Raw genomic sequence first — 26,826 nt, 5'->3', positions numbered from 1 at the left:
AACGCACAATTAAAAACATTTAAAACTAGAACAGACCAACCCTCCTCCTCTAGGATATAAAGTAATACAAATAGGTATACAGATATTACACAGGGCATAAGGTCAGAAAAATACACTTACATATCATCCAAATATTTGTCACATAAGAGATCGACAAAGCCCTATATGAAAATCCGTCTAGACCCCTATTATAGCCATAGTCTCCAGCCCATAGTGAAGCAGCAATAATGCAAAAACAGAGCACCAAAAAAATAAGCCCAACCAATGTGGTGCTATATCCAGTATCCACACCCCCGCCACACACCCAAACCTGGACAACCAACCTCATACATCACCTAGTCTGGAATAAATCCAGATCAATGCCGGAATGGTCCCTAGGTGGCCAAGGTGCTGGGCAAGCGTGGAGAGGGTAATGAGAAAAGCCGGTACACAGAATCCGTGTGTCCCTAAGCAAGGCTGGATGTAACCAAGGGGTAACTGACGGAAAAAGAAAATCCAAGAGGAGGGTGACGGCCCCACGCGTTCCGACGCTACTAAGGCGTCTTCGTCAGGGGAAGGTAGTGAGGAATGTGTCCCGCATACGCCTTTTAAATGTACAACATAATGAGCGATGGGTTTCACCTGTGAGGCTGCGGCGGCGTGTATCCTCAGATGCCGACATATGGAGGGCGAACACTTCCGGTCATGCGTACATGGTCCCAGAGGTTTGACATTGCTCTTTAGTCTAACAGACTACGCACGCGCTATGGTCTCCAGGGAAACGTCCAATACCAAGGAGGAGAGAAAAGAGCGCAGGCGCCGAACTGGTAAGCACAAGGGCGACCCAGACATGCGCACTGCCCATTACGCTTTCTATTCCTTAATGAGAATGAGTCACAATATGGTGAAACCCAATACGGGTCTCTTACAGATCTAGGAACACGCCAGATATTGAGCGGCGCAAACTATCTCAGTGATATCCAGCGGGGTCCGCATTGGTATAAATAGTTAACCTAATATACTTGCAAGCGCAAGCACATATGAATACTAAGGAGATGATGCCTACACAGTGTGCACACTGTATCAGTCGGTCAAGTGCCTAAATCTGGACAAAGCCATGTCCAAACACCGGCACCTAACCTCCTGAACATAGGGGTGACGCTAAGCGTCATTCCTGGAAGATACACTATTAGGGAATATCAGTCATATAGCACCCCACCTACACATAAGAGATGAATAGTTACAAAATCAATGTTTTAGTACGGCAAAGCCTGTAAAAGTGCCGTTTTGCCGGAAAAGATGAAACTTCGACAGTGCAAGATAGATGTTGGAATTATCCATGGTAGTGCCGATAATGTCGAAGCCAAAACATGTACAAATCTGTAGTGAATATAAAAAGAACGCATAACTGATTCAGCAATGAAGGATAACCAGATGGTAAAAGTTATCTATCCAAGCGCCACAGTATGCGTGCTGCACTACAGAATACGTACATCTGCATGTCCAAACCAAGTATAGTGATACATACAAAATTCAGTGACACATAAATCCCAGCCACTCATGATGAAAAGCAGGCCGGTATGAAGTTTAACCCTTATAGAACCTATTTTATATATTTTATATTTTTTTTTTTTGTAACTTCCTCACCATAGATCGTGGATCCTGGGACGATTGTTCTGCCATCTGGACCAATTGAGTGTCTGTGAGGTTCTATAAGGGTTAAACTTCATACCGGCCTGCTTTTCATCATGAGTGGCTGGGATTTATGTGTCACTGAATTTTGTATGTATCACTATACTTGGTTTGGACATGCAGATGTACGTATTCTGTAGTGCAGCACGCATACTGTGGCGCTTGGATAGATAACTTTTACCATCTGGTTATCCTTCATTGCTGAATCAGTTATGCGTTCTTTTTATATTCACTACAGATTTGTACATGTTTTGGCTTCGACATTATCGGCACTACCATGGATAATTCCAACATCTATCTTGCACTGTCGAAGTTTCATCTTTTCCGGCAAAACGGCACTTTTACAGGCTTTGCCGTACTAAAACATTGATTTTGTAACTATTCATCTCTTATGTGTAGGTGGGGTGCTATATGACTGATATTCCCTAATAGTGTATCTTCCAGGAATGACGCTTAGCGTCACCCCTATGTTCAGGAGGTTAGGTGCCGGTGTTTGGACATGGCTTTGTCCAGATTTAGGCACTTGACCGACTGATACAGTGTGCACACTGTGTAGGCATCATCTCCTTAGTATTCATATGTGCTTGCGCTTGCAAGTATATTAGGTTAACTATTTATACCAATGCGGACCCCGCTGGATATCACTGAGATAGTTTGCGCCGCTCAATATCTGGCGTGTTCCTAGATCTGTAAGAGACCCGTATTGGGTTTCACCATATTGTGACTCATTCTCATTAAGGAATAGAAAGCGTAATGGGCAGTGCGCATGTCTGGGTCGCCCTTGTGCTTACCAGTTCGGCGCCTGCGCTCTTTTCTCTCCTCCTTGGTATTGGACGTTTCCCTGGAGACCATAGCGCGTGCGTAGTCTGTTAGACTAAAGAGCAATGTCAAACCTCTGGGACCATGTACGCATGACCGGAAGTGTTCGCCCTCCATATGTCGGCATCTGAGGATACACGCCGCCGCAGCCTCACAGGTGAAACCCATCGCTCATTATGTTGTACATTTAAAAGGCGTATGCGGGACACATTCCTCACTACCTTCCCCTGACGAAGACGCCTTAGTAGCGTCGGAACGCGTGGGGCCGTCACCCTCCTCTTGGATTTTCTTTTTCCGTCAGTTACCCCTTGGTTACATCCAGCCTTGCTTAGGGACACACGGATTCTGTGTACCGGCTTTTCTCATTACCCTCTCCACGCTTGCCCAGCACCTTGGCCACCTAGGGACCATTCCGGCATTGATCTGGATTTATTCCAGACTAGGTGATGTATGAGGTTGGTTGTCCAGGTTTGGGTGTGTGGCGGGGGTGTGGATACTGGATATAGCACCACATTGGTTGGGCTTATTTTTTTGGTGCTCTGTTTTTGCATTATTGCTGCTTCACTATGGGCTGGAGACTATGGCTATAATAGGGGTCTAGACGGATTTTCATATAGGGCTTTGTCGATCTCTTATGTGACAAATATTTGGATGATATGTAAGTGTATTTTTCTGACCTTATGCCCTGTGTAATATCTGTATACCTATTTGTATTACTTTATATCCTAGAGGAGGAGGGTTGGTCTGTTCTAGTTTTAAATGTTTTTAATTGTGCGTTCTGTTTATTGCCTTTTGTTGTTAAGATTTGTTATAATAAAATTTAATATATATGTGATCCCAGTTTGTGCATATCTTTTTCTGGTGTTTTTTCTTGCGCTTAGTAACCCGATGTTTACCCTGGTTACCAGCGTAAACGTAAAAAAAAAAAAACAATACATACTTACATTCCGGTGTCTGTCCCCCGGCGCTGTGCTTCTCTGCACTGTAATAAGCGCCGGCCGGAAAGCAGAGCACAGCGGTGACGTCACCGCTGTGCTTTCCGGCCGGCGCTCACAGTCAGTGCAGAGAAGCACTTTTTTTACGTTTACGCTGGTAATCAGGGTAAACATCGGGTTACTAAGCGCGGCCCTGTGCTTAGTAACCCGATGTTTACCCTGGTTAACAGTGAAGACATCGCTGAATCGGCGTCACACACGCCGATTCAGCGATGTCTGCGGGAGTCCAGCGACGAAATAAAGTTCTAGACTTTCTGCTCCGACCAACGATGGCACAGCAGGATCCTGATCGCTGCTGCCTGTCACACTCAACGATATCGCTAGCCAGGACGCTGCAACATCACGGATCGCTAGCGATATCGTTCAGTGTGAAGGTACCTTATTCTGACCTCATCCTGCCCCTTGTTGCCACCTTTTCATTAGGTGCTCGCCTTTTATATTCCAGGATGACAAAACCATCTTTCGGAGATCCCGGTTGCGGGCGGCGGAGCTGTGACTGCCGTTACCTTTGGTTTGATATGCATAGCGCGCTGTCCTCCAACTGCAATCTGCTTCTTCATGACATTGAAGCGATTAAAGCGGCAGACGAGCAGCCCGGAGCTGTTCACTCGTAGATTAAAGTCGACATCATCACAGGTGAACCTGACATGGCAAACACAAGGACACATCAATCACGAGGAAGCCGAACGCTGCCCCGGTCTAGTACACAAGGATAGAAGACCTCGCAAACCACAGCCGTCTGCTGTGAAAGGCTGAACGTTCACGAATACTTATACACCCGGGATATGCAGTAAGGCCCTATAATAGGAAAATAATCAATTTAACCTATTCTTGTCTGGTCAATTTTCTTTATTTTGCGCATTCGTGTTTTCAAGTGCCATTACTTCTTTATTATTTTTGTTTATTTTTCCAGAATTAATTGTACTTTTGGATGACATCTTTCATTTTACTATACGATGTACTAAGAATTGGGGGGGGAAAAAAATTCCGGCTCCTCACAATTTCGCAAAGTGTGTGGCGTTTAGCGAGGCCAAGAATGCATAACAAATATATCATAATTTACCTCACAAAAATGCTATATGCGAAGACATGACATGAAAAAATGGCGTCCTACTGCTCCCATGCTGTTATCCAGTTCACAGTACAACACCTTTAATTGTATTCTGACAATTAGGATCAAGGACACAGGCAGGAAACTCAGTTGTCAGATTTAAACAAATTGTGTGCATCACATCTTCATCGCTCGCTATCATCCTCCGGCCATTCTCAGTGGGTGCCATGTTTGTAGACACCTGAGCTGAGAAGATAAAGGATGGATATCCTGGGATATCCTGGGATAAGACCAGGACACTTGACGGCTGCTATAACCTTCAGCGCCTCGGCCGGAGGAGCCGGACAAGCAGCAGGACGCCATTCTTTATATAGTAACTCCTAGGATGGAGGGCGGCTGTTGCTATGGGCGCAGGGTAACTACTGAACAATGGCGGCCTCCGGCTCTATAAAATGGAGATAAATAAAAGTTAACGCTTTCTCTCCCTCAGAGACTTAAGCAATATGACTAGGGTACAAAGAATATTGAGGGTCCATGTAGCGGTAAGTTGGCAGCCCACCTACCTGTTCTGGTTGTACTGAACGTCCCGCGTCAGGTCCACATTGAGGAGAATGAAGTCATGGAGGTGGCAGCGGGAGAAGGGGTCCGTCAGGTCTACACCTTTGGTCTTACTTGTCCATTTCCTCATCCCGAGCATGGCATACTGGGCAATATTCTGCGTGGCCTCCACGTGTTGCAGGATATGTTTCAGAGACACGTTTCTTTCATGCCAAGAGAAATCCCTGGAGGATCGTCAGAAAAAAGCTCGCAAGTCACAAGTTAAAATGTGGCTTTTTTTTTTTACTTTTCCGTTTATTATTTTAGCATTTATGCTTTTTTGCTTTTTTTTGCATAGATTAGGATCAGTAGGCATGGTCTCGTCACGCCGGACTTGTAACGTCAGCACCCGGTTGTCACATCTCAGCGCGTCGGTGCTGCGACCATCGCATGCGCCAATCCGAGGACAATGTGGTCACGTCGTTATATCACATGCTAACATGGAAGTAATGAACAGGCAGAGCCAGCGTCCACAAGACTACATGGTTGTGGACATTGGCAAGTTGGTACAAATACGTATTGTTTTTACAGTACCGCTGATGCCCTCTGCACTGAGAACACGGTTTTACCTAATTAATTAATCAATCTACAGTTTTAATCAAACTGGTTTATGAACCCAGCAGAGCTGTTAAAGTGGATCTGTCAGCACACTGCACTAAAGAAACTGCGTGCGTTATTAGATAGATCACTTAGAACTGATGAGGCTGGTGTGCTTACTTTAATAATCTATGTCAGGATGGCTGAGTAATCCTTAAAGGCGTATTCCCATCACCAAGATCCTATCCCAATATGTAGTAGGTGTAATAATAATAATATTAGCACATACCTCCAATTACAAATGTAGTATAGTTTTTCTGATTCGCTATGTCTCTTTCCTCTAATGCAGGCATTGCAGAACCTTAGGTATCCATGGTTACGACCCCTGATATAGTGAAAGTTAATTAAGTATTTGCTAGTGGTCATAACCATAGATACCAAAGGTCCTGCAATGCCTGCACATGAGGAAAGAGACATGGCGAATCAGAAAAACTATACAACATTTCTAATTGGAGGTATTTGCTAATATTATTATTATTATTACATGTACTACATATTGGGGTAGGATCTTGGAGATAGGAATAACCCTCTAATAAAAGTTTAATCACAATCTTCATCCATCTGGCCTGATTGACAGTTCCTCAGTGTGCCTCCTCCCTGCTGAGTCCTCAAATTGCTCAGTACAAGATGCAGCAGTCAGGCTGGCCGGTAGGTAGGCACTGAATACATTAGGACTTGAGTGCTCTCAGTTTATAACTGGAAGCATAAATGCTCATTTTAGTAACAGGATTATAAAGTCATTTTATCATGGATTTCCAAAGTAAGTACACCAGCCTCATTGAGTGTAAGAGATTTTGTTTAAAAAAGAATGCATTTTGTGTGACAAAGCCACTCTAAATTCACCAGTAAGTTCTTTGTTCCTCCATGTCAACACTACATTGTAAACAGCACCATAGATCTGGATCACTACGCATAATTTGGTAAGAATTAGTAGATTTGGGTTTAAGGGTACCTATTATTTACATTTATTTTTTATAAGTCTTACTGTACGTACTTTAATTTGTAGTAAATTGATGGGGGACTAGGAACCGAGACCCCCACACATAGCTCATAACACTGCACTGATGTGCTCAATTTTGCAAGCAGCGGTACTCAGATTTTGCATGAGCGCCTGCACAGAGCGGTGTATGGGCTCCATAGAAAGTCTATGAGCCCAGAAACTAGCCTCTGTACATTCAGATATCAGAGGGGTGTTTTGAGAAATTAGTAGGGATCTCATCATGACAATAACCCTCACATTTAGGTATACAAAAAATATATAAAAAATCAAGTTAAATCATAGGTACCCTTTAACACCAATATATTAATTCTTACCAAATTATGGTACGTAATCAAAAATAATAAATAAATAATTACACTTACAGGTCCAGATGCTTAGATCTGTGGTGCTATTTGATTGGATTTTACAGCATACAGCACACCAAACGTAACAACATAAGTGGCATTTAAAAAAAAATAAATCTCTTAGACCTGATGTGGCTGGTATTTTTACTTTGAAAATACATGCAAAAATGGCTGTATAATCCTGATATTAAAATGAGCATTTTACTGTGTCCAGATAAAGAGTGAGAAATCTGATAAGTCCACAAGTATTGAGACGCCACTCACATAGCCTGAAAGACAGCTGCAGCTTGCACCGAGCAGCGAGAGATCTCAGCGGGGAGGAGGGACACTGAGTAGCTGTCAATCAGGCTGGGAGATTGCTTTAAACTTTTACTGTATCAAGCATTATACAGCCAATGTAAAGTGGATATTCAAAGCAAATAAACTAGCCTCAGCAGGTGTAAGGAAGCTATCTAATAACAGATGCAGTTTGTGTTTCAAAGTAAGTACACCAGTCTCATCAGGTCTAAGAAATCTATCTCATAAAGCATGCAGTTTGCGTCGTGGAAATTGATGACGCTTTCACAGGTCTTTACTTGTAATTAAATTGCATTAAAAAAGCCTGTCATTCTCCTGGAGAAGGATCGTAATGGAGAACTCAGTCTATAGATCTTAGTCACCCTACAGTTTCTTCCCCTTTAAGACACTGGATGCAGGATGTTGGTGGCTGCATTCTGAATGTACAGAGCAAACACTTTGTAAATGAAGATGCTCCCAGGAGAATTCGAGGTGTGCCCGTAATTGTAGCCATGGTACCTGGTAGCTAATAGCTGCAATTGCATTACCGATGATACCTTAATATCTATGCAGCCATTAATTCACAATGCCCAGAGGAAGATTTCTCACCGACGCCCACAGTGCCGTCAACAAAGGAGCTGAGGACCAAAATAGCGTAAAAACAGGACTGATTCTGCTTCATTATTATACAGTATGCGCATTCTTTATAACTAACCACAAAATGTGATTCTCCTCCAGTAACCACCCCCGGAGCTTAGCTCATATTTTATTTAGTTATTGCTTTTTGCATTTTTTTTAGCATATATGTTGTTGTATAATCATTCAAGAAACGTTATGAAATCATAGACTTTGTTTGGTATCGAGACTCTTCACAAAAAAATGACGTACTACTACACTATATGTCAGGTCCCCTTTTTTGGTGCAGGCTCAGTTCCTGAGCCTGCAACATTGCCGGCAGATGATGGCTGTGTAAAACAGACAGGATCTGCCTCTAACAGCAGCGAGCAGAGCCGAGCTCCATTCGCTGCTGTAAACCACTTAAATGCCACTGTTAATCTTCACAGCGGCTTTTGCAGCACATGGCCCGGGGGCGAGCTATTATACCCACCCATCATCCCCACCCATGACGCAATAGCAAGGCGCCGATGGGTTGTCATGACAGGCAGTGGTCTGCTGAAGATCCATGTGCGTTCCATGACTAAGACTTTGATTTTTAATATAAACTGCCATAATGTGACATTGCAGTATATAATGCAGTACAAGCAATCGAACGATCGCAGGTTCGAGTCCCCTAAGGGGACTACAAAAAAAGAGTAAAAAAAACCCTGTTTTTAAAATATAGAAAGCATAAAAAATGTATAAAAACTCAAATCACCCTCTGTTTTCTTCATTAAAAATCAATTAAAAAAATTAAAATGAGTATCGCTGCATCCATAAAAGTGTGTACTATTAAAATGTGGGTATAAAACTAATAAACCTGATTGGTACATGCCATAAAGAATAATACCACATAAAAATGCAACACGACACAATAAAAATGTTGTATGTACCCCAATATATGAGTAAAAACTTCACCTTATACAACTGAATGAAAACATTACAGGTTTCAGAAAATAGCGACACAAGTTAATACTGTATTTATTTTATTGGGAAATTGCATTTTTTGAGCAATTTTATCCCACTTGGATTTTTTTTTTCCAGGATACTGAATGGATAAAAATGAATGATGAAGGATGTCACTCAAAACTACAACTTGTCCTGCAAAAAACAATCCTTCATACGGCTATGTGGATGGAAAAGTAAATGAGTTATGGCTCTTGGATGAAGGGGAGGAAAAAAATAAAACCCCAAAAAACTGAAAATTGCTTGTCTGGTAGCCAACTAATGCCACGCCATGGGATTTAGCAAACTTTTGTCCTACTGCAGACAGGGTAGATGGGGGGAGGCTCCTGCTGCAGCTAGTTATCTTAGGCTTCTTTCACACTTGCGTCTTGTGACGTCCGTCGCAATGCGTCGTTTTGGGGAAAAAACGGATCCTGCAAATGTGCCCGCAGGATCCGTTTTTTGCCCATAGACTTGTATTGCCGACAGATCGCGACGTATGGCCATACGTCGCGTCCGTCGTGCACTGGATGCGTCGTGTTTTGGCGGAACATCGGCACTATAAAACATTCAAGGGAACGTTTTTTCGTACATCGCGTCCGCTATTTCCTACCGCGCATGCGCGGCCGAAACTCTGCCCCCTCCTCCCCGGACTTTAGAATTGGCAGTTTTTCAACGCATCCGCTGCCCACCTCATGCCAAATTTTCACAACATGCGTTGGTACGTCACGCCGACGCATAGCGACGGACCCGTACCGACGCAAGTGTGAAAGAGGCCTTATAGTCAGACACAGGGTAGGGGCATGTGGTTGAGCTCATGAGACACACAGAGAAAATGTAATTATATATTTTTCTCGGCTTTATTTAAAATACGGGTTAAAATAATTTTGCAAACTGGTGGGAGCTTAAGAGAGGAAGTTCCAGATATTAGTCTTGTATTTTCTGTAGTTAATGTTCCTTTAAAGAAGACCTTAAATCAAACAGTAGAGAAAAAGAAACAAGCCATGTACACAGAGATCACCTAAAATACCACAATAGCCAGAAGAGAGGCAGAAAACAAAAATTGCCAAAGCAATCACAAGAATATAGAAGAATTGGAGGGCACCACGAAATAAAAGGGAAACACCTGAGGCAAGTCAAAAACCATAAATCAAACAGTAGAGAAAAAGAAACAAGCCATGCACACAGGGATCACCTAAAATACAGAAGACCTGTCATCAGATCACAAGTGTCAAGTTTATACTCTCATTTTATTCTCGCCGCTCTCCTGATAATTCAGTTTTTTTATATCTGCCATCTGATTACAGAAATATGAGCCTTTTAATCTAGTGCTTATTCTTACAGTCTTTACCAAAGGGGTGTGGCTCATAGATGTCTTTAGGCGCTTTGCACATTTGCCTACTGAGCCACACCCCGTTAGTAAAGACCATGAAAACCAAAAGGGTCATATCTCTGGAACCATATGGCGGAGAAAAAAAACAAAACAAAACAGAATAATCAGGAGATTAGCAAGTATAAAATAAGATAAAATACAGGATACTTTAGACCTTGTGATATATAACCTTAAGAGCAGAACAGGAAGACATGATCGCCTTCTGTAGGTGTTACAGCACATATTATTGACGACAAGATAATTCTCTCATAAAATAACAAGTGAATTATTACATCCTTCTTATGGTAATCAGTGAGGCTCCTTAGTACCTTGGATGATCCCCGGTGACTGTAACATCCATCGTATTCCACATGACACAAGAATCGTCAGCTATGACAATGAAGGGCCACACGTCCTGGTGGCAGACTCCCAGCTCGGCTTGTCTGTTGCGCTCCAGTTCCAAGTTGTGAAATGAAAGCTCCTTGATTAAGAAATGAGCAGCCCCTATGTAAGAAACCAAAGACGATAATGAATATTTATGAAAGGGTAACGTTAGGTTCTCAATTGATGGGTAATGCCCATGTCCTCCTATACACGCAAGACTAAAGTCAGCCAAACCCACTGATGTCGGCAGGATGGGGTGGGCAGTCTAACATGTATAGGGGCCTCCCGAATCTTCCCTTACAAATGATATCGGGGTAGAGAAGGATCCAGCACTCTACATTTCCAACAGTTGATCATTTTGTTCTCTGGGAGATGAGCCTCCACCGGAGGAGTCTACCAGAGATGGAGGAGGCTGGCACAAGTGGAGAGCGCGAGCCAGGATATTTAGATATGGAGCTAGAACTGCAATGCCAATCTGTGCCCCGGGAGAAGTAGTCAACTTAGATCTTCTCCAGGACAAAGAAGGACAAAGACTCATATTTGTCAAACCATGCATCCATAATTGTATTGGTTTTTTTTTTCCTCCTAGCGTTGACCAAATTTGCATGTTTTTCCATTGACCACTGCAAGTTAGTAAATCTCTGTACACCAGGTGCGTATCTTCAAAAAGGTAGATCTCGGTCTGATTATGGAAGAGTGACAGCCTAATAAAAATATATGAAGCTGTCATACTCTGATCAGGAGATCCGCAGCAGTGACCAGTCGTGATCAGACCGAGATCCAAGGACACCTCCATGAGCCCTAACTGATGGAGTGAGAGCTCCTTCTGAACGCAATAGTTTAACCTCTTAGATGGGAAAGTGTGACAATAGCATTTAAAAGCCTTCTACATGCGTAGGTTCTGATGGGCATCGGCCCCCCATGTGACACAATTGTGGGGTTCCGATGACTTGCCATAGCAGTTGGAGGCCTACCATAGCCATGAGCCTGGGCTTAAAAGGCTTCAAACAAGATTAATCCTACAGGGGTGCAGTGTATTTTACATGCAGATTCAAACGGTTAAAAAGTAAAAACATTAAAAAAATAGTTTTAAAAATATTGAAAAAAACATAAAGTTTAAATCACTTCCTTTTTCTCCAAACGTAAAGTCTAAAAAAAAGTTTTCCCATGCGCGAAATTGCCCTAACTAATAAAATAATAATTCCTAAAATATATTTTTCACCAATATAAAAATAAATTATTTAAAAAAATGATACACCAGAATTGCAATTTTGGTCACCGCAATTCCCCAAACTATGCAATAAAAAGCGATCAAAACATCATTTGTCACAAAATGGCATCATTAACAACTACAGCTCGATAACACATAAAAACAAGGTCCACCGACGGAAGAGTAAAGTCATGGCGACACACTCACCAACACAGTAACGTTATAGGGGTCTAATACACGGAAAATGACATTTTTGGGGTTATTTTTGGATTCTTACGCTTAATGTTAGCAGTCACCCCAGTAATGATCGTCTTATACAAATCTGGAGGTGTAAACACGATGATTATGACTTGATGAAAGACTATTTCTAAAAGAGCAGAGGAGTCTGAACATGAAGCGGCTACTTGTGCTGTGAAATGTTAGCGGTGTGGAGGTGTACGAGTAACGAGGGGCGGACATTATGCATCTCTAATGAACGTCATGGGGCAAGGAACAGGTCACCCTCATAATTATGTCCCCGCTGTGACCTTCCGGCAATGTAATGCGCCTCTCTGTCCTAATACACGAGCCTCTCCTTGGTGATCTGAGCTGGTGGCTCAGATAAACTTTGTAATGAGGCTTTAATGGAGAACTGCAGCAAAAAAGAAGACATAATGATATAATACACGGCATGGACAAAAATATTGGGACACCTAACGACGCGTTTATTACATCCCTTTCTCCGCATCCAAAGGCACTAACCCCTTCATAACCAAGCAATTTGCGCATTCGTTATTTTCTCCCTTTCTTCCAAGAACCATAACTTTCTTTTATATTTTTCCATCCATGTAGCTGTAATGATTTGCCTTTATTCGTGGGATGAGTTGTAGTTTTAAATAACTCCAATCATTTTACCATATAATGTATCAAAAAATGGCAAATGCGGAGAAATGGTGAAAAAAAAACCTCAACTCCGCCATTATTTTTTCTTACTTTTTTTTCTGTGTTCATAGTCTGATAAAATGACCATAACTTTTCAGGACAGTTCGATTATGGCGATACTAAACTTTTTTAGTTAAGTGGTGGAATAGAAAATTTAGAAATTAAAAACAAAAATTTAGTTTGTGTCACCATTTTAAGAGACACTTGTTATTTTTACAATGATCGACCCATATAGGGGCTTGGAGTTTTTTCGCATGGCAAGTTGGCATATTTAGAAGTCACAATGATGTCTTAATCACATCTGATTGCATATTTTGGTCAAGTTGCAGCAACCGTGAAACTCCAATTCTGTTATTTAACATTTTCAGGTCACGGACTAAATTTTTGTAGTTTGGATTTTTTAAGACTGCAGGAATAAAAGTTTTATTTTTTAATATTTATTTATTATGTATAAAGTGGAAAATTGGGCGATTCTAAATTTTATATGTTTTTGATTACATTTTTGAACTTTGTTTTTAGCACCCTTTAAAGACTTACATCTGATCATATCTCCTGATATATCCCAGTATTGCACTATATACTGTAGATCAAATCAAGGTCTCACATGAATCTGTGGCTGGGCTTCAAAGAAGTACCAACATGGCAGCCATAAGGACCTTCAAAAGGCCATAACAACCCCATGACAACTCCGCAATTGTAGTAGTTGATGGGCACATGGAATGGCAGCACCCACAGAAGCAGAGATTGGAGCTTAGTTGTGATTTCTGCAGATACAGGCAGATGCAGCCCGTGTGTATGAGCCCCTGAGCTTCATGGGGAACAGAAAAGGGTCTTACCTAAACGCTTCCCACAAAGTCGAAAGACTTAGATTGCAAAGCCTATGGTGATGTAAGGCTTTGCAATGTAACGTATGAAAAATATCTTGTTATACCGATTTCCTTTCACTGGCCAAGCCCTGAAAAACAAGCCTATAACAGCATCCCTCCTCCACCAAACTTCACAGCTGGCACAAAGCTGTCATGTGGGTAACGTTCTCCTAGGGTTAACCGAACCCAGACTCATCCATCGGACACGAAATAGAGATGTGTGATCTGTCACTAAACAGAACACATTTCCTTCAGAGTCCAGTGGCGTCAGCTTTACACCACTCCATTCAACGCTTAGCATTGTGCTTGGTGATGTAAGGCTGCGAGGTCATGAAGCTCCTGGCGGGAATGCAGTGTTTGTGCTGATGCTAATACCAGAGAAGATCTGGACGTTACAGTTATGGAGTCAGCAGAGTGATAGTGACTTTTCTGACCTCTGCTCCTTAGCACTTGGTGACCCCGCTCTGTACTGTTACGTGGTTTCGTTCCTTCTACTTCTCAATAATATCATTCACAAGTGATGGAAGAAGATTTAGTAGAGAAGAAATATGATGAACGGGCTTGTTACACTGGTGGTTCATATTACAGAACAGGCTGGTGTCAGTGAACGGTTTACCACCGACTGCTCTGACACATGTTAGTAAAGGCAGGCGGCATGGCAGGGGACCAAGGTTATACACCGGGAGCGAGGGTCAGATGTCATACACCGCCGAGGGAGGAGCTGGAAGTTGTACACATAGAATCATAGAATGCTAGAGTTGGAAGGGACCTCCTGAGTCATCGTGTCCAACCCTCTGCTCAATTCAGGATTCACTAAACCATCTCAGACAGATGTCTGTCCAGACTCTGTTTGAAGACTTCCACTGAAGAACTCACCACCTCTCGTGGCCGCCTGTTCCACTCCACTTCTTAAAGGTGCTTCCTACTGGTTTTACAAAGAAGTTTCAAAAATACTGCTTCTAACATTTCCATGAAAGTTGCTTTGTTTTACAGAGACCTGAAGAAAAACCCGTTTGGCGCGGCAGGATTCCAAGTCTGGATACATGCCTTGTAGCCCGCCCGAGACCAACATTGGGGGTTAATGATGGGTCTCTGACTTGTTGCTGCTGTTATAAAGTTATTGATTGACTTGAGTATAGATTGCAGTACCTCAGTATTGAAAGACTTGAAAGTTGACTTGCTGCACTTTGCTAGTTAAAATTGTACTTTATATGCCAGCTAGTTAGTATATTAGTGAGTTAATATATTGAATAAAAATAAAATTGAGACTTGTAGTTAGATAGTGTTGTGTGTAGAAAATAGTAAAAATGTTTGATGTTGCACATTTGAATCAGATAGACTTGATGTAGTATACCCGTAGGGGTAGGAGAATTCTGCACTTTTGAATAAGATGAACAAGATACAGTGAGCCCGTGGGGGTTGATTGAAAGTTTTGCACTTGAATAAAGAAAAAGTTTGTTTTGCACTTTGAAGCCTTAAGATAGTATACCCGCAGTGGGTAATAGCATTTCATAGTTAGATAGTTATCATACGGTTTTCTATTCTCAAAAATAGACATACAATGTAAATAGTTATTGTAATGTTCAAGTGTCCTTACCTCCCATAAAGGGAAGCTCTAGTTTATATAGTATTAATTTGTTTTATAAGTTTACAGCATTTCAAAAATTGTATGTCTTTTTGCTAATCTACATTGTTGTTCTTCTTTTCCCAGTCCGGGAGTACTGGATTTAACGGGGGGGGGGGGGGGGGTGGCACCCCAGGGTCCTGGTCATCACAGTAGCATTGCCTTCCTCACGGGGAGAGTGATGTTACGCTTGAAGGCAAAAAGGGATAACTGTAACCAGGTACCACAAACATGCAACACATTCACACTCCAGGCCACCAGGGGGAGCTTTTGATCCTATTTACTAGGTGACTCCTCATATATATATAACTGGCAGTCTCTAGGGAAAGAGAGTCAGTTCCAGGAAGGTCAAGTCAGGAGACGGACTGGATCAGTCTGAGGCAGCAGAAGGTTTTACGGAGCGGTGCCGCCGCAGTGCAGCAGCTCCTGGAAAGAGACATTGAGAAAGCCAAATACATTGCAGAGAGCATGCAGGAGAGCAAAGCACAGGAGAGAATACCAGTGGGAGACCAGCCCGAGCAAGCTGCCTCCTTCTGAGGCGCAGAGACCGGTAGCCAGACCACCGAGGGTGTAAGGACCTCTATGGCTTACATCAGACCAGCAGGACAACTGAACTCCAAGTTACCTGTCCGACCTAACACCCAGGAGACACGGTGGTACCCCTCAGTGGCTTGGGCATGCTAGAATCCCTATAAACAGCCTCAAGCCACCAGTCATATGGAGCTTTAAGCCGTAAAGGACTACAATACCACGGCGCCAGAGGAAGGCTTTTGATTTCCACCTGGGTAAGGGGACTCCTAACTTGCCTTCAAGCCGGCCTGACCCTGCCTGCCCTGTGATCTGGTGCTCTGGACTGCGGATGCTGAAGTCTTCAGTAAATCAAGGTAAAGAGATTGCAACCTTGTGTCCTCATTCTATACTTGCACCATTCACCATCTTCCATCTACACACCGGGAGCCCTGGAGATATACTTCACCTGTGGGAAGTTATACCATCTAGCTGCCATAACATTACCCCAGAGGACCCCTTAAAGCAGCGTTGGTCCCCACTGACCGAATACCACAGGTGGCGTCACGAACATAAACTTTATTCCCATTAAAGACCTGCCCCCCTTTAACGTTGCTGCTCAGGGCCACGGACCAGGTCACCCCTGTGACATCCCCCTGTGAACCGCAGGACCCGGTACCGAGTACCCCGCGGCCCTGTGGGTGCATCATGATCACTTGTCAAAAAGATTTTCTAATATCTAATCTGTATCTTTCTTTCTTTCAGTTTAATTCCATTGCTTCTCGAATTTCCATGTGCAAATGAGAATAATGACGATCCCTATACAATGTGACATCTCTTCAGATATTTGTAGACAGCTATTAAGTCTCCTCTCGGTCTTCTTTTTTGCACGCAAAATCCTGTAACCGTTCCTCATAGGACATGGTTTGCAGACCAGTCACCATTGTGGTCGATCCTCTCTGAACATGCTCCAATTTTTCAATGTCTTTTTTAAAATGTGTTGCCCAGAATTGGACACAGTATGCCAGATGATTCTGTACTGTAGTGTTAGCTACCCCCTCCTAGTTTTGTTTCGTCTGCAAATTTGATTAGTTTACCTTCAGTTTCCTTAACTAGATCATTTATAGAAATGTTGAACAACATTGGAGCTAAGACACCGGGGATGATTGGGCCGGATCTTACATACTTGGCGGCAAGAGGCCGGATGGTATACACTGGGGGGAAGGGGCTGGATGTTATACGCTGAGGGTGAGGGGGTCGAATGTTATACATTAGGGGGCAATAGGGCAGGATGTTATACACCGGGGGGGTGAGGGACAGGATGTTATTCACCAGGGGGTGAGGGGCCATTGTTACACACCAGGGAGCATTGGGGCAGGATGTTATAAACTAGTGTATCAGTGGCCAAAGATGGACTATCAGACATAACCTGATGCCTCAAAAAAGGAACCTAGTCCTAAAGAATACAGCTCTGATTGACCAGAGGTGTTCTCGGGTGGGACGAGGCTACTACTTTAACATGCTTATGCTACCAACAATAGTTGGGGTTGGTAGGAATACCCCTCCATATCCACCAGAAAGAACACAATTCGCTTGCAGTGTTTCTCTACAGTTGCTATAATAAATTGAAACTTCCATGTTTTTTTGCTGGTAGTAACTGAGTAGCCATGAATATTTGGCAAAGTTGATTTCGTCATTTGAGTTGCCTTTGTGTACCACGATAAAAGTATTTTCCATGATTTTCTAATTTCTGAGTTCAGCCTGAGTATAACACATAATAATCCAACAAGTAGACTGCATGTATTGACATACTGGACACTTACCCACTCCAGCACCATTGAAAATACTAGGCAGGACCAACATTATGTGATTTGGCCAATATTTTTTATAGATGGCCATCTCATACTCTTTGACAACTAGAATATGCAGATGGATGCTGCCATCCATGGCATGGTACAGGTTGAAGAGACCGTGCTCATGGCGGCCTGTGGTCGGGGTGAAGATTGGACTTTTCACACTGTCCGTGACCTGAAGAAGAAATGAAGAAGAAAATGTTCATTAAGACATAAAGTATGATCCGGATAGATAGATAGATAGATAGATAGATAGATAGATAGATAGATAGATAGATAGATAGATAGATAGATAGATAGATAATAGATAGATAGATGATAGATAGATAGATAGATAGATAGATAGATAGATAGATAGATAGATAGATAGATATGAGATAGATAGATAGATAGATAGATAGATAATAGATAGATAGATAGATAGATAGATATGAGATAGATAGATATGAGATAGATAGATAGATAGATAGATAGATAGATAGATAGATAGATAGATAATAGATAGATAGATAGATAGATAGATAGATAGATAGATAGATAGATAGATATGAGATAGATAGATAGATAGATAGATAGATAGATATGAGATAGATAGATATGAGATAGATAGATAGATAGATAGATAATAGATAGATAGATAGATATGAGATAGATAGATAGATAGATAGATAGATAGATAGATAGATATGAGATAGATAGATAGTAGATAGATATGAGATAGATAGATAGATAATAGATAGATAATAGATAGATAGATATGAGATAGATAGATAGATAGATAGATAGATAGATAGATAATAGATAGATAGATAGATAGATAGATAGATAGATATGAGATAGATAGAAAGATAGATAGATAGATAGATAGATATGAGATAGATAGATAGTAGATAGATATGAGATAGATAGATAGATAATAGATAGATAATAGATAGATAGATATGAGATAGATAGATAGATAGATAATAGATAGATAATAGATAGATAGATAGATATGAGATAGATAGAAAGATAGATAGATAGATAGATAGATAGATAGATAGATAGATAGATAGATAGATAGATAGATAGATAGATAGATAGATAGTGTAGCATGGCTAAAGGGTGTGTAGTCGATGGGAGGTATGTGCCACATAAGTGCCTTGTTGCTGTAATGTAGCCCGGAATATTGCGTTGTTTTATATAACCATATGTTTGTGTTTCAGGACCTGTGGTGATGTCAGACCACATGGCTAATCATGTGATAGATTACTGGGTGTGGTTAGTCCTATATAAGACTGGCTAATCCTTTACACAGCAGATATGTGTGGAGGTGAAACCCTCCTGAATGTGTTCGGCTTCAGGACTGAGCCGGATGAACTGGACACTTGTTTTCCTTTGCCTGAACCAAAGGCTATTTTGATTTCTGTTGTTTTGCCACATGGTTTATGAAGCAATAAACCCAGTGAACTTTAAAGGAACACGTCTCCTGAGTGTCAGCCGTCGCAGCTGAGTGAGTGAAATCGCTACAATTGGTGGAGAATGCGGGCAGCGTTCCCAGCGGAGACGTGAGTTTATTTTTGAATGTCCTGGGTCAAGGCTGTTGCAAGCCAGCAAGCATTGCCGGAGAAAATGGAGGACCTGCTGAAACACTTGGTCCAGCAGGAGCAAAGGCAGCAAGAGACCAACAGGCTGTTGATGCAGCAGATACAACAGAGCCAGCAGCAGATACAACAGAGCCAGCAGGAGCAACGGCAGAGTCAGCAGGAGCAACGGCAGCAGATGCAGCAGAGCCAGCAGGAGCATCAGCAGCAGATGCAGCTTCTGGCAACCGCCATCCAGGGCAAGGCGAGCGCCCCAACCCCAGGTGTGGCTGATGACACCCACGTCCGGAAGACGGTAAGACGTGCATTGCAGAAAATGACTCCCGGGGATGATGTTGAGGCCTTCCTGACGGTGTTTGAGAGGGTCGCTGAGAGGGAAAAACTTCCGCCAGAGCAGTGGGCAGAGGTACTTGCGCCATACCTGACGGGAGAACCCCAGAAGGCGTACTATGATTTGACCTTGCAGGATGCCAAAGAGTATCACAAATTGAAAGCCGAGATTCTCGCACGTCTGGGGGTGACACTGACTGTCAGGGCACAGCGAGTTCACTCCTGGGGCTATCACCGGGACAAACCACCTCGTTCCCAAATGTTTGATCTGTTGCACCTGGTCCAGAAATGGCTGCAGCCAGAGACCTCTGCGCCTGCACAGATGGTAGAACGGGTGATGATGGATCGGTTTGTCCATTCCCTCCCGAGGCCTATACAGTCTTGGGTTGCCCAGGGTGATCCCCAGAATGCCGACGAGCTGATCAGACTGGTTGAGAGATACCAAGGGTTGGAAGGCTCCTTTGGGAGGCAGCCCATGCCGTACTGGGGGTCCCAGAGGGCAGCTGAGTCCCAAAAAGGGGTGGTGCGTCCAAGGTCACAAAGGGCGGGGGAGGTGGTGCCCAAGGTCCCCACGGGTGATGTTATTTGTTGGAGGTGCCACAAGCCAGGACATATAGCTGCCCGTTGTTCCCAAGCCACTGAGCAGATGGACTGCAGCATGGGACGCCGTTGTTCATACTATGCGTATCCAGTCTGTAGTGTGAACTCTCCATCCAACGAGGGACCTCAAGCGTGTCCCGTAAAGGTGAACGGTCGAGCAGTAACGGCACTGTTAGACTCGGGGAGCCTAGTGACCCTGGTGAGGGCCACTTTTCCTCTTCATCTGCTCCCAGGAAAGAAGGTCGGAGTGCGGTGCATACATGGTGATGCAAAGGACTACCCTATGGCCAGGGTGGACATTGAAACGGCATGTGGCACTGAATCCCACATAGTCGGCGTAGTTCAGGACTTGTTGCACCCTATAATTATTGGCCGGGATTTCTGTTTGTTTTGGGATTTGTGGGGAAAGGGTTCTGAGCTCCCTGGCAGGGAACCAGTGAACCCTGGAACGGTATCGCCACACCCAGAGGCAGACAGCTTTCCTTTTTGTGTTCTGGTTGGGGATGAGGAGGAAGTATCCCCTACATCTGACATTCTGGAGTTAGAGGTTACCGGTGAAAATTTTGGGACTGCCCAACATAGGGACCCCACTCTGAGGGAAGCCTTTAATAATGTCACAGTTATTGACGGGGTGGTACAGGAGCCGGGGGCAGACAAAAGATTTCCCCATTTTCTGTTGAGGGGGGAATTGTTGTACCGGGTCACGAAAATAAGGGAGGAGTTGGTAGAGCAGTTGATAGTGCCGGGTCCGTATAGACGGAAAGTGTTGGACATGGCCCATTCACACATCTTGGGTGGACACCTAGGGGTGGAAAAAACGCAGGAACGGGTTGTGCAGAGGTTCTATTGGCCTGGGTGTCACCGGGAAATAGTGAACTATTGCAGGTCCTGCCCTACATGTCAGCTAACTGCTCCTACTCCTCATTTCCGGAACCCCCTTGTGCCACTGCCCATTATTGAGGTACCGTTCGAGAGAATTGCCATGGACTTGGTCGGTCCCTTAGTTAAATCAGCTCGGGGCCATCAGTATATATTAGTCATCCTGGACTATGCCACACGCTATCCTGAGGCAATTCCCTTGAGGAATTCTTCCTCAAAGAGCATAGCCCGCGAGTTGGTCCATGTCTTTTCCCGGACAGGTCTGCCAAAGGAGATCCTGACTGACCAGGGTACACCTTTCATGAGCAAGGTGATGAGGGAGTTATGCAAAGCCCTGAAGATCTCCCAGTTGAGGACCTCGGTGTACCATCCCCAGTCAGATGGTCTTGTTGAGAGGTTTAACAAGACTCTAAAGAGCATGCTGAGAAAAGCTATAGAGAAAGACGGTAGAGACTGGGATTGTCTCTTACCCTATCTGATGTTTTCCATTCGTGAAGTTCCACAGGCCTCCACAGGGTTCTCACCGTTTGAGCTTCTATATGGCCGACATCCACGAGGACTCCTGGATATAGCCAAGGAAACCTGGGAAGCCGAAGTCACGCCCCACAGAAGCGTCATTGAGCATGTGGCCCTGATGCAGCAGAGGATTGCAAAGGTGATGCCTATCGTGAAAGAACACCTTCTCCAAGCACAAGAAGCTCAAGCCAGGGTCTACAACTGGTCTGCAAGAGTGAGGCAGTTCAATTCGGGAGACCGAGTTCTGGTGTTAGTTCCAACGGTGGAAAGCAAGTTCTTGGCCAAATGGCAAGGGCCATATGAGGTTGTCGAGAAACTTGGTGAGGTAAATTATAAAATTCACCAACCAGGAAGACGGAAACCATTCCAAGTTTACCATGTCAACCTCATCAAGCCATGGCAAGATAGAGAGCCGACAGTTACTCCGTCATTGTTAAGCAACCCAGAAGGTGAGGTTGGAGCGGTTACTATAGCAGAGACGCTATCGAAAACCCAGAAACAGCAGTGCCGGGAGTTACTCCAGAAAAACAGGGACCTGTTTTCAGAATTGCCAGGATACACGAAGGTCATAGAGCACGAGGTCCTAACAGAGCCCCATGTGCGGGTGAATGTGAAACCTTATCGTATTCCTGAGGCTCGTCGAGAAGTTATCTCCAAGGAAGTGGAGCGTATGTTGAGGCTTGGAGTCATTGAGGAATCCAAGAGCGGTTGGTCAAGCCCAATTGTCCTGGTCCCAAAACCTGATGGAGAGTGGAGGTTTTGCAACGACTATCGGAAGTTGAATGAGGTCTCCAAGTTCGACGCTTATCCCATGCCCCGTATTGATGAGCTCATCGAAAGGCTTGGGCACGCCAGATATATATCCACCTTGGATCTGACAAAGGGGTATTGGCAGATCCCCATGGCGCAGGAAGCCAAGGAGAAGACAGCCTTTTCGACACCTGATGGATGCTTCCAGTATGCCCGGATGCCGTTTGGCCTACAGGGAGCTCCGGCGACCTTCCAGAGGGCTATGGATAGAGTTCTTGCACCCCATAAGGCCTACGCTGCTGCGTACCTAGATGATATCGTCATCTTTAGCCCGGACTGGGAGAGTCATCTGGAGAAAGTCCAAGCGGTGTTGGATGCTATAAGAGAGGCCGGATTTACTATAAACCCAAAGAAGTGTGCCTTGGGTAAAGAAGAAGCTAAGTACCTTGGATACATAGTGGGTCACGGAGAAATAAAACCCCAAATCAGTAAAGTGGAGGCAATTCAAACGTGGCCAAAACCAGTTTCCAAGAAGCAAGTTAAAGCCTTCCTGGGAATCGTGGGATATTACAGGAGGTTCATCCCAAACTTCGCCACGATGGCTGCGCCTCTGACTGACCTGCTAAAAGGGACAAAACCAGTAATGGTTAAGTGGTCCGAAGAAACAGAGTCAGCCTTCCAAGAAATGAAAAACGCTTTGTGTAAGCAACCCGTTCTGATGGCCCCAAACTTCAAGAAAGAGTTTATTCTTCAGACAGATGCCTCAGATGTTGGGGTGGGAGCAGTCCTTTCCCAGGAACTACATGGGGAGGAGCATCCTGTTCTCTATCTGAGTAGGAAGCTGTCCTCATCTGAAAAGAACTACTCAGTCGTTGAGAAGGAGTGCTTGGCCATAAAATGGGCAGTGGACACATTGCGGTACTATCTGCTGGGACGTAAATTTAGATTGATATCCGACCATGCCCCACTTAGGTGGATGAGGGAAACGAAGGGTAGAAATGCTAGGGTCACCCGTTGGTTCTTATCCCTGCAGGACTTCAGTTTCCATGTGGAACATCGGGCCGGAAAGCTGCACGGTAATGCGGATGCCCTATCAAGAATCCCTTGTTTAGTGGGAGAAAGTGCCAAGCCCCACGGCTTTAGGCAGAGGGGGGAGGTATGTAGCATGGCTAAAGGGTGTGTAGTCGATGGGAGGTATGTGCCACATAAGTGCCTTGTTGCTGTAATGTAGCCCGGAATATTGCGTTGTTTTATATAACCATATGTTTGTGTTTCAGGACCTGTGGTGATGTCAGACCACATGGCTAATCATGTGATAGATTACTGGGTGTGGTTAGTCCTATATAAGACTGGCTAATCCTTTACACAGCAGATATGTGTGGAGGTGAAACCCTCCTGAATGTGTTCGGCTTCAGGACTGAGCCGGATGAACTGGACACTTGTTTTCCTTTGCCTGAACCAAAGGCTATTTTGATTTCTGTTGTTTTGCCACATGGTTTATGAAGCAATAAACCCAGTGAACTTTAAAGGAACACGTCTCCTGAGTGTCAGCCGTCGCAGCTGAGTGAGTGAAATCGCTACAATAGATATGAGATAGATAGATAGTAGATAGATATGAGATAGATAGATAGATAGATAGATAATAGATAGATAATAGATAGATAGATAGATAGATATGAGATAGATAGATAGATACACAGATAGATAGATAGACAGATAGATAGATGATAGATAGATGATAGATAGATAGATAGATAGATAGATAGATAGATAGATAGATAGATAGATACACAGATAGATAGATAAATAGATAGATAGATAGATAGATAGATAGATAGATAGATAGATAGATAGATAGATAGATAGATAGGCCTTTTATTCCCTTGTCCCGCTGCCCTCATTTACCTTGTCTGAGATTAGCGGCAGCCTCATGCTCTCCAGTTGGCCTCCAGGTTGGCTGAACACAAAATGATGTTCTTTGGATTTCGGTATGATGAAGTGAAGCTGGATTTCTTCTCCCAGCATTGAATAAGAGAATGCAAAAGCGTGTAATGTTGACTCATACATCTGAAATATAGAGCAAAATTTTTTTCCCACAAATATCTTACTTTTTCTCTTTTCTGTAATGTATGGACATCTTCACAATCAGCTTTTTTACTGATCATTGCTGAAATGAGATAGAAACCACAATACAGCGCTCCACCCCCAGCCCAGCCTCCCCACCTGGGCATTATAAGATGTACAGCCATACAGCCATATAAAAACATGATGAATTACCCAACGTGTCCCTGTTGGAACAATTACACCAAAGAGTGTTGATGAGATATAAGTATATTGCCCAAGTGCTGCAGAACATCTTCGAGAGGACGTGTCTAGAGAGCTGTGGAATAAGCATTCTGTTTAGTGTTTACCTGAAACCTTGGGTTGTATCCCATGTACTGGTGGCACTGCTCGCAGTGATGGTAGGTGTTATAGGAGGCAAATTTAGATAATCTCATCCGTGTTGTGGGCCGGCGGATATAAATGTCTTCATGTCTCTTATTAGCCGATTTATCTGAGAATAAGAATTGATGATGTTATTATTATCACAGTATGGCTTGGTGGTGGTGAGGATTAGGGTTCGGTGTGCAACAGGGTCGCTAACCGTCCAGAAATTCCCAAACCATCTGTGAAAATAGGGCACAAATCAAAGATAGAAAGACAGGAAGAAAATAGTGTGAAAGAAACAAAATAAATAAGGTAAGAGAAAAAAAAAGGAAAGAGTAAAATTAAATAGAAAGAAAGGAAAGAAAGAAAGAAAGAAAGAAAGAAAGAAAAGAAAGAAAGAAAGAAAGAAAGAAAGGAAGAAGGAAAGAAAGAAAGGAAGAAAGAAAGAAAAAAAAGAAAGAAAGAAAGAAGGAAAGAAAGTGAGAAGGAAGGAAAGAAAGAAAGAAAGAAAGAAAGAAAGAAAGAAAGAAAGAAAGAAAGAAAGAAAGAAAGAAAGAAAGAAAGAAAGAAAGAAAGGAAGAAAGGAAGAAAGGAAGAACGAAAGAAAGTGAGAAGGAAAGAAAGAAAGAAAGAAAGAGAAAGAAAGAAGGAAAGAAAGTGAGAAGGAAAGAAAGAAAGAAAGAAAGAAAGAAAGAAAGAAAGAAAGAAAGAAAGAAAGAAAGAAAGAAAGAAAGAAAGAAAGAAAGTGGGAAGGAAGGAAGGAAAGAAAGTGAGAAGGAAAGAAAGGAAAGAAAGGAAGAAGGAATGAAAGAAAGAAAGAAAGAAAGAAAGAAAGAAAGAAAGAAAGTGGGAAGGAAGGAAGGAAGGAAAGAAGGAAAGGAAGGAAAGAAAGGAAGAAGGAATGAAAGAAAGAAAGAAAGAAAGAAAGAAAGTGGGAAGGAAGGAAGGAAAGAAAGAAAGAAAGAAAGAAAGGAAGAAAGAAAGAGAGAAAGAAAGAGAGAAAGAGAACTATTCTTAGATAGATGAATAGTTCCAGGTGAAGGAAGTCTCATAGAGTTAGGGTTCCATCGGCAAAGGTCGCCTTGTCGTGGCTGGTGGACACACGCAAATTGGCCTATTTGTGCGCTAAGTACACATAATTCATAAATCTATATAGCAGTAATGCAGATAGAAATTCATATATTCAATGTTTGCAGACATCATACAGCAGCAATCTTTAGTGGACAGATAGATAATCTTTATTTCCCATAGTTAGCATGCAAATTCAGATGCTCAGACCTCCGAGTGTAATGGTGGAGCCGACCTCTTCATCTGCCAGCAGATACATGTAATTATTGGACGTCTATGGCTTGAGGCTGACGATACTGAGCAGCGCTAATGGTTTTATGGTTTTATATTCTTAATGTCCAATATGAATTGTCACGCTAGATAATGGACAACACATACACTAGATGTGAGCAACGTCACCGAGAACAAAGACAAAGGGAGGAACCAGCAGGAAATTCAGAGTTTTCATTATTCTCCAAGATAAGGCAAGGCGGCTGTGAGTGAGTGACAAAGAGTAAGAGCCAATACACCGAGCAAAGCTCCGAAGGAGCAGAGAATAAACAGCGGAGAACTACAGAATATGAAATAGAGGAGCGGAGATCTCTCTGGAGGCCGCTGACAGCTGAAGAGGACATGCCAGTCACACTGCAGACGTGACCTCCTCCTTCTAGAAAGATAGTCCTGTATACACTAATATTCTAATTACCAGTACACAAAGGCAGCGTACATGTCACCACTAATTAATGGAAGTCTGTGCTGATACATGAGCCCATCAGTGAGATCATTATTGGCCCTATTTCTATTGATAGGCCACTAGGGGCAGCGATCAGCGGGGAGGGGATCATAGAGCTCTTTCTCTATGGGGAGACTGCTCCTGCACAGAAGAGGCAAAAAGCTGCAGAACATGTCGATCAATGTACAATACTGCCACAGAAAGTAGGAAGCGAATCACGGTGGAGCCTCTATATTAACCCTGCTGTGGAACCATGGGGTCATATGGACCCC

At 43.2% G+C, this 26,826-nt stretch overlaps 1 protein-coding gene across 1 annotated transcript in view; it reads right to left on the bottom strand.

Annotated features, from left to right (window-relative positions):
• Window positions 1–26,826, bottom strand: part of GREB1 (growth regulating estrogen receptor binding 1) — a 207,629-nt gene that overhangs the window by 18,554 nt on the left and 162,249 nt on the right. Inside the window, exons 25-30 of the mRNA XM_069728105.1 lie at window positions 24,759–24,901; window positions 24,253–24,414; window positions 17,660–17,864; window positions 10,654–10,828; window positions 5,100–5,318; window positions 3,992–4,127 (exon numbers count right to left, since the gene is read on the bottom strand). Coding sequence (XP_069584206.1) covers window positions 3,992–4,127; window positions 5,100–5,318; window positions 10,654–10,828; window positions 17,660–17,864; window positions 24,253–24,414; window positions 24,759–24,901 — 1,040 coding nt within the window. The remainder of the gene's footprint in view (window positions 1–3,991; window positions 4,128–5,099; window positions 5,319–10,653; window positions 10,829–17,659; window positions 17,865–24,252; window positions 24,415–24,758; window positions 24,902–26,826) is intronic.

Source organism: Ranitomeya imitator, chromosome 5 (assembly GCF_032444005.1).
Source record: "Ranitomeya imitator isolate aRanImi1 chromosome 5, aRanImi1.pri, whole genome shotgun sequence".
Taxonomy (NCBI): domain Eukaryota; kingdom Metazoa; phylum Chordata; class Amphibia; order Anura; family Dendrobatidae; genus Ranitomeya; species Ranitomeya imitator.
Note: the sequence above shows the minus strand (reverse complement) of the source record. Positions and strands in the feature narration are given on the sequence as shown.